The sequence below is a fragment of the Bos taurus genome, unplaced genomic scaffold, assembly GCF_002263795.3.
Source record: "Bos taurus isolate L1 Dominette 01449 registration number 42190680 breed Hereford unplaced genomic scaffold, ARS-UCD2.0 Leftover_ScbfJmS_2158, whole genome shotgun sequence".
Taxonomy (NCBI): Eukaryota; Metazoa; Chordata; class Mammalia; order Artiodactyla; family Bovidae; genus Bos; species Bos taurus.
The window spans coordinates 20,769-37,570 of record NW_020191239.1 but is presented as its reverse complement, the minus strand read 5'-3'; the positions used below and the strand labels follow the sequence as shown (position 1 = coordinate 37,570).

The window sequence follows — 16,802 nt, the reverse complement described above, 5'->3', positions numbered from 1 at the left end:
TTGAGCATATGCTTTTTGCCTAGAAAATCCCATGGATGGAGGAGCCTGGTAGGCTGCAGTCCATGGGGTCACTAAGAGTTGGACACGACTGAGCGACTTCACTTTCACTTTTAACTTTCATGCATTGGAGAAGGAAATGGCAACCCACTCCAGTGTTCTTGCCTGGAGAATCCCAGGGATGGGGAAGCCTGGTGGGCTGCCGTCTATGGGGTCGCACAGAGTCGGACATGACTGAAGCGACTTAGTATTTATTTATTTGCTAGCATATGAAATGAGTGCAATAGTACCGTAGTTTGAACATTCTTTAGCATTGCCCTTCTTTGGGATTGGAATGAAAACTAATCCCATGGGATACAATCCATTAAAATGCAGTTGTAAAAAAAGAAAGGAAAGGAAAATACTTCCAGAACACAGAACTTGATTTTATAATAGCTTTGTACTCAACAACCTCTTAATAAATTTCCACTCAAACTGTACTTGGAAGCTTGCCATCTTTTTTCCTATATATTGGAGTTTCACCTAAGGGAAAAATTTCTGAAAATTAATCCTGGCTACCAAGAATGAAAAAAACATTCAACAGATCACAGTTAGTTTCATGACAACATTATTTATGAAGGAAATAGCATTGCTTATGTTCAGCCTACTGTCAAAACATTTGTAACATGCTTCTAAAAGGCCCAGAGACAAGTGTGCGTAGAGATTACCAAGGGCAACAGTGAAAGTGCTGGCTTCCCTCTTCTTTCCCTAACACACTTTCTGAGATGACCTTTAGCACCTAGATTGTCCCTGGTGGCTCAAGAAAGCATTTCAGTATCAGCAAGATTCTGGATACTGAGCTGAGTTTGCTGTAAGCTTAGAGATGATTTTTTTTAAATCAGTTTTATTTCCTAAATTCCTCTCACATTCCCACTGGTATGATTTCATTTTGAAAACATTTCATCTTTAAGTTCCAGAATAGTTTTTAGCAATTTTTTGAAAATAAGGGCAACAACTTTTGTAATTGACTATGAAAAAGAAATACACCACAGGGCTATGCTTATAAGTGTCTGTGTTGTATATACATGTGAATTGAAATCTCCAATCTACAGCTATATTAAATTTTGGATCTGCATCTTTTCTATATGGAATCATAGAATATTGGCATGACATTAAAAAAAAAAAAAGAATCAATCCGTTGTCTGCAATTATTTATGTTTTCAAATACCTTGAAGACGGGAACTTTTTCTCTAGTGCTTGGGTCTACAAATAACAACTAGTAGATGACCAATAGAATGGAAAGGTCCCCACTTCTTACATGTTAAAACCTGAGGCCAAGAGAAGAAAAGTGACTGGCACAGCTCTTCCACAGCTATGTTTCAGTAGAACCTGGACGTCACAGCATCTTCACCTGCATCCAAACTCTCTGTCCAATAATAGTTTTTAAACGTCTACTGATGTTTTAAAATGGATGAATTCCTCCTCTTTACTTGATAAAGGCCTAAGTTTGTGAGGTAAAGCTACTATCAGATATCAAATATTTAACCCACATAACTTTAAAGCATAAATAACCCCCAGGGAAACATATTAGTTGTTTAACTGTTTCATTTCCTTGATTGACAGACAACAGAACTTGGAAGCTTGAATAGTCTGGATCTATGAACTGCAACTTCCAGAGAACCACTATATGTGGTTTGCTCTTCGTGCCATCACATACAAGAAAGTCCACCACAAATAATTTATTACAAATTCTACTTTTGAAAATAAACTATAAAAAGGATTTTAATTTAACCCATCATTAAAAGAGCAAATAAATAATTTTTGGCCCCTAAACCTTTTGGGAAAACTAGGCCTGTCTTTGCAGTACTTATTTGGGCTTCTATTTTCTTGAAAGAATTAAGTCCTGCTGAGAGACACAAGGAGAAGGAAGCAAGATAAACACGAGTGTGCTGGCTGCTCTAAGATGAGCAACCTCAAAGATTTAAACTTGGTCCCAAATCCTTGAAAAATAAATGAATCAGCATGTGGAGAAGTCTACAGGTCTTGAACATGAAAAGCCTGGTTAACTGTGGTCATGAGCACTCAGAAGCTGTGATGAAAGAAATCCAGTTCCACTTAATGCTCCAAACTTTATGACTGTAGTTTTTCAATTAACTGACAAAGTGTAACAACTTCACAGCCATAATAGCATAGACTCCTCCAATCACTTTCTCTCTACAGTATCATAGTAAGACAAGATCTGTGTGGGCCTTTTCAGGTTGTTACCTGTGTTTTATCCAGTGCCTGAACTAAACAAGTGCTGAATAAATCTGCACAGGATACTACCCTAAACAGTCTTATTTAATTCTCACAAAAGTCTTATGAAACAAAGAGGGCAGCCGTTATTCCCATCCCACAGAAGACAAAGTTCCCAGACACCATGTCATCATCATCACTAAGGTTCATTAGGCACTAACCATGTGCTAAGCCCTCTGAATGTATTAACCTGTTTAATTTCCATGGTATTGTGATATGGTAGATATGAACACCATCTCTATTTTACAGGTGAGAAAACTATGACACAGAGAAATTAACACATAAGTGTTAACATAACTACAATCAACTATCACAATTAGCAACTAGCACCGGAACTGAACCTAGGAAGGTGGCTCCACAGTCCATACTTATATCATGACAATATCGTGCTTTGATATTTGACTGCCCAAATAGTATGCACTTGCTTTGGGCTTGGTCACACGACTTTTTATGGCCAGTCCAAGACTATGTCCATCCTCCCTCCAGCCCACCTCCGTGCCACAGCAGGTCCTGTCAATCATCACCTGCAAAAACAAAGCTGCCCTGGGCCTCAGCACAAATCTAATTAACTGGACAGAGTGAGCATGTCCAATTAACTGATGAACTAACTCTTCATAGAAACCCAAGTCAAGAGGATACCTTCCAAAGACAGGTGAAAGGCCTCAAGGTGGAGGCATCAACCACTGGTAAACCTCCAGGGACACTCATATTCGAAAACTACTATTGAAGATTCACCTGTTAGGTAACACAAAGCCTCTTATATGTAATTGGAAGTCATTACCTTATTAGGAAAACCTCATAGTTGGAGAACATGCCAGAGCTGTGTGATTCCAGGAATGAAAGGGCAATGAAAGAAAGAAACATATAGTCTGTGTCTTATAGGGAGATTACTTGTAAGAAGGTTCTTCATATGGGACAACCTAACAATGCTATTTAAGAGTCCATGTTTTAGCAACTAGTCTAGGACATTTAAATATGTTTACATCAAATATAGGGTATTTCCCTCTTACTCTTTTGGTGGGAACGCTAACTAGTACAGCCACTATGGAGAACAGTGTGGACATTACTTAAAAAACTGGATATAGAATTGCCATATGACCCAACAATCCCACTGCTGGGCATACACACTGAGGAAACCAGAATTGAAAGAGACACATGCACCCCAATGTACTTTACAGCACTGTTTATAATACCTAGGACATGAAAGCAACCTAGATGTTCATCGACACACAAATGGATAAGGAAGTTATGATACATATACACAATAGAATATTACTCAGCTCAAAAAAAATTCATTTTAGTAAGTTCAAATGCCAAGAAAATGCACTGGTCATAAAAAACACCCTTTTCCAACAACACAAGAGAAGACTCTATACATGGACATCACCAGATGTCAACACCAAAATCAGATTGATTATATTCTTTGCAGCCAAAGATGGAGAATCTCTATACAGTCAACAACAACAAGACCAGGAGCTGACTGTGGCTCAGACCATTAACTCCTTATTGCCAAATTCAGGCTTAAATTGAAGAAAGTAGGGAAAACCACTAGACTATTCAGGTATGACCTAAATCAAATCGCTTATGATTATACAGTGGAAGTCAGAAATAGATTTAAGGGCCTAGATATGATAGACAAAGTGCCTAATGAACTATGGAATGAGGTTCGTGACATTGTACAGGAGACAGGGATCAAGACCATCCCCATGGAAAAGAAATGCAAAAAAGTGAAATGGCTGTCTGGGGAGGCCTTACATATAGCTATGAAAAGAAGAGAAGGAAAAGCAAAGGAGAAAAGGAAAGATATAAACATCTGAATGCAGAGTTCCAAAGAATAGCAAGAAGAGATAAGAAAGCCTTCAGCAATCAATGCAAAGAAATAGAGGAAAACAACAGAATGGGAAATACTAAGGATCTCTTCAAGAAAATCAGAGATACCAAAGGAACATTTCATGCAAAGATGGGCTCGATAAAGGACAGAAATGGTATGGACCTAAGAGAAGCAGAAGATATTAAGAAGAGATGGCAAGAATACACAGAAGAACTGTACAAAAAAGATCTTCATGACCCAGATAATCACGATGGTGTGATCACTGACCTAGAGCCATACATCCTGGAATGTGAAGTCAACTAGGCCTTAGAAAGCATCACTACGAACAAAGCTAGTGGAGGTGATGGAATTCCATTTGAGCTCTTTAAATCCTGAAAGATGATACTGTGAAAGTGCTGCACTCAATATGCCAGCAAATTTGGAAAACTTAGCAGCAGCCACAGGCCTGGAAAAGGTCAGTTTTCATTCCAATCCCAAAGAAAGGCAATGCCAAAGAATGCTCAAACTACCACACAATTGCACTCATCTCACAGGCTAGTAAAGTAATGCTCAAAATTCTCCAAGCCAGGCTTCACCAATATGTGCACTGTGAACTTCCTGATGTTCAAGCTGGTTTTAGAAAAGGCAGAGGAACCAGAGATCAAAATGCCAACATCCGCTGGATCATGGAAAAAGCAAGAGAGTTCCAGAAAAACATCTATTTCTGCTTTATTGACTATGCCAAAGCCTTTGACTGTGTGGATCACAATAAACTATGGAAAATTCTGAAAGAGATGGGAATACCAGACTACCTGACCTGCCTCTTGAGAAATTTGTATGCAGGTCAGGAAGCAACAGTTAGAACTGGACATGCAACAACAGACTGGTTCCAAATAGGAAAAGGAGTTCGTCAAGGCTGTATATTGTACCCTGTTTATTTAACTTATATGCAGAGTACATCATGAGAAACACTGGACTGGAAGAAACACAAGCTGGAATCAAGATTGCAGGGAGAAATATCAATAACCTCAGATACACAGATGACACCACCCTTATGGCAGAAAGTGAAGAGGAACTAAAAAGCTTCTTGATGAAAGTGAAAGAGGAGAGTGAAAAAGTTGGCTTAAAGCTCAATATTCAGAAAACGAAGATCATGGCATCTGGTCCCATCACTTCCTGGGAAATAGATGGGGAAACAGTGGAAACAGTGTCAGACTTTATGTTTTTGGGCTCGAAAATCACTGCAGATGGTGACTGCAGCCATGAAATTAAAAGACGCTTACTCCTTGGAAGAAAAGTTATGACCAACCCAGATAGCATATTCAAAAGCAGAGACATTACTTTGCCAACAAAGGTTCGTCTAGTCAAGGCTATGGTTTTTCCTGTGGTCATGTATGGATGTGAGAGTTGGACTCTGAAGAAGGCTGAGTGCCAAAGAATTGATTCTTTTGAACTGTGGTGTTGGAGAAGACTCTTGAGAGTCCCTTGGACTGCAAGGAGATCCAACCAGTCCATTCTGAAGGAGATCAGCCCTGGGATTTCTTTGGAAGGAATGATGCTAAAGCTGAAACTCCAGTACTTTGGCCACCTCATGCGAAGAGTTGACTCACTGGAAAAGACTCTGATGCTGGGAGGGATTGGGGGCAAGAGGAGAAGGGGACGACAGAGGATGAGGTGGCTGGATGGCATCACTGACTTGATGGACGTGAGTCTGAGTGAATTCCTGGAGTTGGTGATGGACAGGGAGGCCTGGCATGCTGCGATTCATGGGGTTGCAAAGAGTCAGACATGACTGAGCGACTGATCTTATCTGATCTGAAGTTCAAATGAGATGGATGAAACTGGAATCTATTATACAGAGTGAAGTAAGTCAGAGAGAGAAACACCAATAGAGAATATTAATACCTATATGTAGAATTTAGAAAGATGGTAATGACAATCCTATATGCAAGGCAGCAAAAGAGACACCGAGCCTCTAAAGAACATGCTCTTGGACTCTGTGGGAGAAGGCAAGGGTGGGATGATATGAGAAAATAGAATTGAAACATGTATATTGCCATATGTAAAATAGATGACAAGTGCAAGTTCTATGAATGAAGCAGGGCACTCAAGCTGGTACTCTGAGGCAATCCTGAGAGATGGGGTAGAGAAGGAGGTGGGAGGTGGGTTCAGGATGAAGGGACAATTTGCACCCATTGCTGATTCATGTTGATGTATGGAAAGACCAACACAATATTGTAAATTAATTATCCTCCAATTAAAATAAATACATTTTTAAAACAAATATATGGTGTTTCATAAGCCACACAAATGGATTCCTAAATCATTCTGCTAAGTGAACATTCATTTATATTCCCCCATACACATAAATGAAAAGCTTATATGCACCTATATTCAAATTTTCTCTAGTAAGAGAAAAATATCAGTGAAGATTTTTGTAGAAAATGAATAGACACACACAGTGATTTCCTCCAAGAATCTCTTCCATTTTCAAATACTAGAACATGGCAAAATACTAAATGTGTTAAGATATATTTACTGAGAAAATTGGTGTCTGACTTACCCGCTGGATTTCTATCAAAGAACAATACCGGAACTCTCAAAATGGTCTTCAACATTTTGTTGTGCAAAGTTTGTGAAGAATTAACAAGGATGTACAATGCCAACAGAGATCTTGTGACACCAAAAAGGAGACTAGATGCAGTTAAACCTGAAATAAAGAAATGTCACTCATAACATAAAATCTCTGCCTTTTCTTCAACGATACTGAAGTACAGCAAGCAGTTTATAAAGATATTATGCATTTTCCACTATAAAAAGAATTTACATATAAATTTTATATATAGAATGTGAAGGAAATAAGTTTAGATACATATATAGAATGGATTCTGTAAGAGTTTAGTGCATTCACAAGAGACATTTATTAAAAAGAATATGAAAATCAGTATTTTCCTTTCACTAAACAGAAACCACGTGTGAATAAAAAGTGAAGTGTAAACTACAATTTCATTCTCAGTTCAGTTCAGTTCAGTCGCTCAGTCGCGTCCAACTGTTTGCAACCCTATGAATTGCAGCACACCAGGCCTCCCTGTCCATCACCAACTCCCGGAGCTCACTCAAACTCTTATCCATCAAGTCGGGAATGCCATCCAGCCATCTCATCCTCTGTCGTCCCCTTTTCCTCCAGCCCCCAATCCCTCCCAGCATCAGAGTCTTTTTCAATGAGTGATCTCTTTGCATGAGGTGGCCGAAGTACTGGAGCTTCAGCTTTAGCATCATTCTTTCCAAAGAACACCCATGACTGATCTCCTCTAGAATGGACTGGTTGGAACTTCCTGCAGTCCAAGGGACTCTAAAGAGTCTTCTCCAACACCACAGTTCAAAAGTATCAATTCTTCGGCGCTCAGCTTTCTTCACAGTCCAACTCACATCCATACATGACCACAGGAAAAACCATAGCCTTGACTAGACAGACCTTTGTTAGCAAATTAATGTCTCTGGTTTTCAATATGCTATCTAGGTTGGTCATAACTTTTCTTCCTAGGAGTAAGCGTCTTTTAATTTCATGGCTGCAATCACCATCTACAGTGATTTTGGAGCCCCCAGAAAATAAAGTTTGACACTGTTTCCACTCTCTCCCCATCTATTTCCCATGAAGTGATGGGACGAGATGCCATGATCTTCATTTTCTGAATGTTGAGCTTTAAGCCAACTTTTTCACTGTCCTCTTTCACTTTCATCAAGAGGCTTTTTAGTTCCCCTTCACTTTCTGCCATAAGGGTGGTGTCATCTACATATCTGAGGTTATTGATATTCCTCCCAGCAATTTTGATTCCAGCTTGTGCTTCTTCCAGCCCAGAGTTTCTCATGACATACTCTGCATATAAGTTAAATAAGGAGGGTGACAATATACAGCCTTGATGTACTCCTTTTCCTATTTGGAACCAGTCTGTTGTTCCATGTCCAGTTCTAACTGTTGCTTCCTGACCTGCATATAGGTTTCTCAAGAGGCAGGTCAGATGGTCTGTATTCCCATCTCTTTCAGAATTTTCCAGTTTTTTGTTATCCACATAGCCAAAGGCTTTGGCATAGTCAATAAAGCAGAAATAGATATTTCTCTGGAACTCTCTTGCTTTTTCCATGAGCCAGCAGATGTTGGCAATTTGATATCTGGTTCCTCTGCCTTTTACAAATTTCATTCTAGGCTTTCCAAACTCAATTTGCAAGTTCTAATAAAAACTATTCAAAAGCAGAGACATTACTTTGCCAACAAAGGTCCATCTAGTCAAGGCTATGGTTTTTCCAGTAGTCATGTATGGATGTGAGAGTTGGACTGTGAAGAAACCTGAGTGCTGAAGAATTGATGCTTTTGAACTGCGGTGTTGGAGAAGACCCTTGAGAGTCCCTTGGACTGCAAAGAGATCCAACCGGTCCATTCTAGAGGAGATCAGTCGGGGGTGTTCTTTGGAAGGACTGATTGTAAAGCTGAAACTCCAATACTTTGACCACCTCATGCAAAGAGATCACTCATTGGAAAAGACTGATGCTGGGAGGAATTGGTGGCAGGAGGAGAAGCGACAACAGAAGATGAGATGGCTGGATGGCATCACTGACTTGATGGACATGAGTTTGGGTGAACTCCAGGAGTTGGTGATGGACAGGGAGGCCTGGCATGCTGCAATTCATGGGGTTGCAAAGAATCAGACACGACTGAGTGACTGAACTGAACTGAATAAAAACTCAGAAGAAAAATTAATTATAAAAAGTAGTTAATCGTTCTTTCTCCATGTTTCAATCTCACTATTTACAAAATTTTCCATAACGTGAAATTGTGGTATGCTTTGGTACCAGCATGTGAATTAACAGGAAACAGGAGAAATTATTTCACTTCATTGAACAAAATACCCAGTAGCTTTAAAAAATAGGAAAATACCATACTAAGTTGCAAGTAGAAAATGTCTTAAATAGTTGAACTGCATGAAAATACAAATTATATCTTAACACAAGATAATTAACCTAAAAGAGCATCTATTCTCATTTTTTATAGAAACAAAAAGCATTTGCAAATGCACATAATTATTGAAATTTGTTTTATTAATGACATAAATGAGTATTTACTATGCATATAAAAATTAAAATAGCCCTCCAAACATCTCTTGAACCCATGATACTAAGGAAACTGGAAATAACTTCTGTTATAAATATTCCATCAGGTATTTATTCTCCTTCAGCTTTTCACATCACTGTTATTCCAACTCTGGAAGCTGTTCGAATTCCTGAATTCCATCAACAGGCATTTGCCTTAGCCCACTATCCAAAATGAATATACAACAGAATCTTTTCCTTCTTCCTTTAAGCCCCCACAGTCCACCAATTCAGAAGGTAAACAAATAATGGATTTAGGTTTTTTAGCAAGTGATCAACAAAAGAAATAACAAATTTCTATGAGTGGGTTCTTACAAAGATCTAATTCACTCTATCTTTGCAGAAAGTTAGTATGCATGTTTCTTGTGCAAATATTTTAAAATTTTAGATGAGTATTTCCTTTTGAAAGTATGCAATGCTACACATATTCTAGGCACTGTTGTGAAAACAGAGCCACATTAATATTAGTCTGGCAAGCCAGATGTTAAATTAATCACACAATTGGAGGTGTAATAACATTGCGATCTCAAGGTAAGAAAGAAGGAATCCTAATTAATTCCCAGACATTGGATTTCTCCCTACTTAGCTTCTCTCTTAAGTAATTGGTGAAGCCCATGGAATGAGCAGTGTGGCAAAGGGGAGTTTGTATACCTGCAAGGAAATAGTGCTTTTGCTTGGGGGCCCTTGCTGCCAGAGAAATTCATCTAAGTTCAATAAAAGACAGGGCTTATTCAGACAGAACTGGAAAAATTCAAACCACAGAGTGGGGATCCATTTCTAATCCCCTTGTCCATCCATATAATAAGATTTAGATAAAGCAACCCATTAGAATAGACATGTTTCCAGTTTCCAGTGGCTGATTTTCTGAATGTTCAATTCTAGTTTAACTTCCAACATCCAGTACAGAGCAAATTAAGAGTCTTCATTCACTTTCTTCTAGTAGATTTTTAAAATAATTATTCCAATTAATTAATAGAGTAAATGCAAGTCAGACTCTTATTTGCTGAGGTATTTCTGAATTTCTCCTGGAAGCCCTAGTTGCTCTCACAGGTTCCTTGTAAGCACCTCAGAGTCTAGTATAAGAGACCAGATGATTTGGCTTTACCTGAAAAAATTCCTAAGTACCAGTCCAGATCAACCCTCTCTGTTATATTTTCTTTTTCATATGCCATGGTATTCAGAGTATCCTGTTCATTTGCCCTATGGAACAGGGAAGAAAAAAAATATTATGCTACAGGTAGAATGTACATATATACCAGAAAAAAAAAATTAACCTTGATTTAGGAGATGAATTTAATGCTAGAAAATGGTTCCCAGCTCTAAAGGCCCTATGTCTCTCTGCCTTATAGAGATACCATTTGTATCACAACTTTCAATTCTCAAAAATGTCTGTGAGGAAGCTTCTGAGAGTAAGACATGGAGAGAGACCATGGGAGGGTCACATTCCAGCAGGAACTGTCATTTTTCTTCAGGGAAACTACATGAGGGTCAGAGGAGGAGACTGAACAACCCCACCCCTCCCCCAACCCTGTGGGAAAGTGAGGCTTCGTGTAGACTTCACAGCACTTTGGATCAGAGCAGGAATCACTCACCAGTTTAAAAGCCACCAATCCTCCAGGATATAGGCAACCTAGAGCAGGAAACAACAGTCACTCACACACTGATGTTACTGAGCCCTCACACACCGCTCACTAGGATGGGAGACGGAAAGGTTCCAGAATAGGGAGACGGTCCTTCCGACTCAGGTCTGTGCCAAGCCCCACATCCCAGATGATGAGAGGTCAGGGGAAGACATGTTATATATCTGTAAAATGCATTCTTTTTTTTTTTTTTTTTCTAGACTCTGTCACAAACACATACCAATAAGCCTCACTTATTTTGTTACCCAAAGATAGCATATTTGAATGAAAATCCAAGTACATGTCAAAAAAAAAAGTAGGAGTGTAAATGCTCAGGGTTTTGAAGGAAGACTCTTGACAGGTACTGTGATGGTCAGTTTTCTGTGTCACCTTGGCCATTCCAGTCTCTGGTCATTTAATCAAACACTCCTCTAGATATTAATGTGAAGGTATTTTTTGTGGATTGTGGTTCATATCTATAACTAGTCAACTTAAGTAAAAATAACCATCAACAATGTGGTGGGCCCCATCCAGTCAGTTGAAGGATGTAAGAGCACAACCTGAAGCTTCCTGGAGGAGGAAGAAATTCTGCCTTAAGACTGCAGCTCCTGCCTGAGGTTCCAGCCTGCAGGCCTGCTCTTCTGCTTTCAGATTCACCCAGGTAGATCCCACAGCTTCATGAGCCAGTTTTTTTAAATAAATCTCTTCATAAACATAATAATAATTAAATAAAGAGATACAGTATAAATAGTATGTGAATATCAAGCTAAGGACACACACCAAAACAAATTTCCTTACTTACCTGAGCTGCTATGCTTACTAGAACAAGGAAAATGATGACGGACCAGTGAGCACCAGCTCTGAAGTAATTCTTGTAGGTCTTAAAACCAACTTTTCCTTCTAAACGTCTCTCCTCAGATAGTGTATCCTGTATATTCTCAGTCTTGGAGGGAAAAATGGCAGTGAAAGACAAAATTTTAAATAATTATCTACAAAACTACAAAAGTTCAACAATGCCCTAAATTGCAATTCTGTGGCAAAAACAGACACACCTCACATGCTGGTAGGAGTGCAAGATAGTCCATCTCCTATGGACAGGGTATGGAAATATCTCACCAAACCATATATGCATTGACTCTTGGACCTAGCCATATTACTTCTAGTAATCTATTAGAAATAAGGAAATATCATTTGCACAAGGTTATTCATTGTTCTGTGGCTTTGCTTAAAGTAGCGGTGCTCTGTGATGTCTAGACGTTTGGGACAGGGGTGTAGGGGGGAAAGGAAGTCCAAGAGGGAGGGGATATATGTATACATAGAGTGGATTCACTTCATTGCAGAGTGGAAAGCAACACAACATTGTAAAGCAGTTGTACTTCAATTAAAATATAAATTATATGACTAAAGAATAAAAATAGGATATTATGACTTTCAGCACACGTAAAACATATCCAATTCAAACATGAATGCAGAAGTTTGTTCCAAAATAACACATAAAATGATAATGTAGTTAATGTATCCCTCTAGATGACTTGTGTCATTCAATGATGAAAACATAAAACATAGCTGGTCCTCAAAATACTAGTCAAATACAATAAGCTGAGTTCACACAACAAGTTTGAGTAAGGTGAGTTTGGACAGCAGGAGGACAGCATATGATCTGAATCTATGTGGTTCCTGAATTTCAGTGATTCCTGAGTGTGGAATGTGAGGGACTAATCAGTGTCTGCTGTGTGTCAAATCCTTAGCACACGTTATCTCTGGTCTATCACAAACCTTCTGACAGCAAGGCAGAATACGACAATCAGTCATCTGCAGTGCCAGAACATTCCAATATGTGGGGAAAATAGCTGATTTAATATGGTCACAGCAGGATTTGATAGGAGAGGGTCTTCATAGTAAGCCTCTGGATGTAAAAGGGAAGCTGGGAGCCATTATAAACATACACCCAGAAATTCATAGCAGTGTACCCACTACTGATCTTGATAAGATTCATCATCCTATACCCAAAGGATAACCCTGGTCAGAGAGCAATTTAATTCTACTGGTTCCATGGAATAAGGCCCTGGAAACGTATTTACTTTGAGACAAAGATATCATGAGAGGAGAAGACTGAATGGCCATCAAAAGCGGACAGAGCAGAATGTTGCAGAATGAGAAACTCACATCTTGGTCTTCTGCAGCTGCATCTTTCAACAAGGGTGTGGAAGACTGTTGAGACTGAACTGAAGACTCGGAGGAGGTCTGAGTCCTCATAGTGGGAGATTCAGGAACCGGAGATGGTTCAGCCTCCTCATTCTCCTTCTTTAAAAGGGAAGCAAAATCTACCCCGGATTTCAGTAACTCAGCATAAGTCCCTTTTTGCACCATTTCACCCTAAAATAAAAATTTTAAACTTGAGAGGAATGTACTTGCATTAGATAATACTAATCTAATTTAAATACTAATCAAGAAAAGTTAACTGGTATTAAACTATAACTTTTTTAAGAAAATATTTTTTAGGTCCGGAATTATGGTTCACAAATCTATTTCAGTACAAGCCTTCTGTCCTCTGCCAAACCAAATACTGTGTACGGTGCTGGCAGATATGAAAGAAATGTGTACTTATGTATTAAAAATGGAGGCCATTGAGATAACTGCTGTATACACTTAGGGAAGCAAAAACTGTAGATGTCAGTAGAAGTATCAGTAGTTTTTTTAAGACAATTCAGATAAACTTCATGTGAGAAACAGAATTTTTAAAAAAACAGTCAATTGGAGAAGATATTCCAGGAAACAAACTTAAGACTGACACAGAGGTGAGCACAAGCTCATCTGCATAGGTAAAAGTCACTCATCAAATCTTTGCTGACCATGTCACTTCCAGTAGCATGTGTTCAGCTGGAACAAGACCTGTAAGAAGTAGCTCTGGACAGAGAATCAGTAAGCTGTGTCTTCATTGTCTTTATAACTTCCCCACAAACTCAGAAAGTTCCCAACTTCAAATTCAATATTCTTTCTGTTCAAGTCATTAAACAAGAAGGCCATGACACGGGAGTGGTTCTAAAGCCTTGCCAGCAAACCAAAACCTAACCCAGAATCAGTGAGCTCAAATTTGAGAGGCTTACTTAAAAACAACCAATCACATACAGATAACCAGGCCTCCTCAGATCAGGAAACTGCTTAAGCCACTGGGAATCTAATTAAGTTCTTTGAAAATTCATGACATTTTACTTTAGTTTCTCTCCCTTGAGTTCAATTCAGTTCAGTCGTTCCGTCGTGTCTGACTCTCTGAGACCCCATGGACTGCAGCATGCTAAACCTCCCTGTCCATCACCAACTCCTGGAGTTTACTCAAACTCATGTTCATTGAGTCAGTGATGGCCATCCAACCATCACATCCTCTGTCATCACCTTCTCTTCCCGCCTTCAATCTTTATCAGAATCAGGGCCTTTTCCAATGAGTCAGTTCTTCATTACAGGAGGCCAAAGTATTGGAGCTTTAGCTTCAGCAACATTCCTTCCAATGAACATTCAGGACTGATTTCCTTGAGAATTGACTGGTTGGATCTCTTTGTAATTCAAAGGACTCTCAAGAGTCCTTTCTAACACCATAGTTCAAAAGCATCAATTCTTCGGTGCTCGGCTTTCTTTATGGTCCAACTCTTACATCCATACATGACTACTGGAAAAACCGTAGCTTTGACTAGATGGACATTTGGTGGGAAAGTAATGTCTCTGCTTTTTAAAACGCTATCTAGTTTGGTCATAGTTTTTCTTCCAAAGAGCAAGTGTCTTTTAATTTCATGGGTGCAGTCACCATCTGCAGTAATTTTGGAGCCAAAAAAAAAAAATAAAGTCTGTCACTGTTTCCTTTGTTTCCCCATCTATTTGCCATAAAGTGATGGGACTGGATGCCATGATCTTCGTTTTTTGAATGTTGAATTTTAAGCCGGCTTTTTCACTCTCCTCTTTCACTTTCATCAAGAGAATGACTCTTTAGTTCTTCTTTGCTTTCTGCCATATGGGTGTTGTTATCTGCATATCTAAAGTTATTGATAAATCTCCTGGCAATCTTGACTCCAGCTTGTGCTTCATCCAGTATTTCACATACTGTACTCGGCATAGAAGTTAAATATATAAGGTGACAATATAAAGTCTTGACGTACTCCATTCCTCATTTGGAATCAGTCTGCTGTTCTGTGTCCAGTTCTATCTGTTTCTTCTTGACCTGATTACAGATTTCTCAGGAGGCAGGTCAGGTGGTCTGGTATTTCCATCTCTTGAAGAATTTTCCACAGTTTGTTGTGATCTACACAAAGGCTTTAGTGTAGTCAATAAAGCAGAAGTAAATGTTTTTCTGGAACTCTCTTATTTTTTCTATGATCCAACAGATGTTGGCAATTTGATCTCTGGTTCCTCTGCCTTTTCTAAATACATCATGAACATCTGGAAGTTTTCAGTTCATGTCCTGTTGAAGCCTAGCTTGGAGAATTTAGAACATTTCTGTTGTTTGAAGTCACCCAGTTTGTAGTACTTTGTTACAGCTGCTTTAGAAACTGATACTCTAGCCTGAGCCCACACTTCCGTCTTCTCAGCTTTACTAAGCCTTGTAACTGCTTCTGCTGTCACCTCTCCAGTGACCGTCAGAGGAATCTTTTAAATCCCACATCAGACCATATCCTCCTCTGCTCTGGGCCATCCAAGGCTTCCATTTCACTTCTGGGCTCACTTCGCATTGCTCAGAGACCAGGTCCCTCCACATCCCCCTGCTCACTATCCTCAGACATGCTGGTCTTCCTGACGTTCCTCCAACCTGCCAGGTCAGCTCCTTCCTTAAGACCCCCCTGCCTCAGATTCCCTCTCCCAGGTGACAGCATGGCCCCCTCCTTCATGTCACTCAGACCCCGTGAGGCACCAGCTCCTCAGGGAGGCAGCCAGGATGTCACCTTCTTTGTCATAACTGTCCCCATAAGAACAGGAGCCCCGTGAGGGCAGGGCCTTGTCCTCCTGCTGCACAGGCTCCCACACGTATTGGACACGTAGAGACCTGGGCAGGGAGACCAGTGACTGGCAACACCAGCAGAGAGGGTGTCTCTGACCCAGGTGCTTGGCTACCCAACCTTGTTTCCTGTACTAATGGAAGATGCTCTTCAGGCAAACTGCATGACAATCATGTGGATACAAACAGGTCTTAGTATCTCTAATTTCCAAATAATACAATTTGACTTAAATCCTGGAAAAGGAAAACAAAAAGTTCTAAATAACTTTGCATCATTATCCTTAACAATTTCACTAGAACAGTGATGATTCAGTAGCCTTGTAATTGTACTTCTATACACTTTAAGCTTTATGTGGCTTAGAGTTTAATAGTGACATTTCTACAGGCCTTTGGATTCATCTTCAAATACCACCAGTTCTGAGAAGAAGGGAGTGTACAACTGAGGAAGAAGAGGGCATTTACGATTAATCCAGGAGAGTGACCTGTTGGGAGGCCTGGCCTTCAACACACCTGAGTGTCAGCAAGTATCACAGACTTCTAGAAATTACTTACCTTTTCCAGTAACAGAATTTGACTTGCATCTTTCAGGTACTGCCACTGATGAGTCACTAAGATTGTGATCTTCTCATGCAAGACTTGGCAAATACACCTACAAACGTAAAAGATACAGTATGTAAAAACATGAATGGGGGTGCTTCCAACTGAAAACATATATTTTGAAAACATAATGAGACAAAGAAAACACAGGAGTTGAAGATCCATGGTTTAAATACCAAATAAATAATACAAACTAAGTACCAATATAAATCAATAAATCTGACTAAGTGCTCAAATTCATCAGCAGCAAACCTGAATCCAGCTCTGTTCAAAAATCCCTGTATATGAGACAGCAAAAGAGACACTGATGTATAGAACAGTCTTATGGGCTCTGCGGGAGAGGGAGAGGGTGGGAAGATTTGGGAGAATGACATCAAAA

General features: G+C 39.5%; 1 protein-coding gene across 1 annotated transcript in view; it reads right to left on the bottom strand.

Moving 5' to 3' along the window:
* LOC101907471 (ATP-binding cassette sub-family C member 4-like) overlaps positions 1-16,475 on the bottom strand; it is a gene marked incomplete at its 5' end in the record, with an annotated part of 69,753 nt that extends 53,278 nt beyond the window's left edge. The window contains 6 exons of the mRNA XM_024989120.2: positions 6,645-6,791; positions 10,332-10,426; positions 10,819-10,856; positions 11,648-11,788; positions 13,012-13,221; positions 16,379-16,475. Coding sequence (XP_024844888.2) covers positions 6,645-6,791; positions 10,332-10,426; positions 10,819-10,856; positions 11,648-11,788; positions 13,012-13,221; positions 16,379-16,475 — 728 coding nt within the window. The remainder of the gene's footprint in view (positions 1-6,644; positions 6,792-10,331; positions 10,427-10,818; positions 10,857-11,647; positions 11,789-13,011; positions 13,222-16,378) is intronic.
* Between the last annotated feature and the right edge of the window lie 327 nt (positions 16,476-16,802).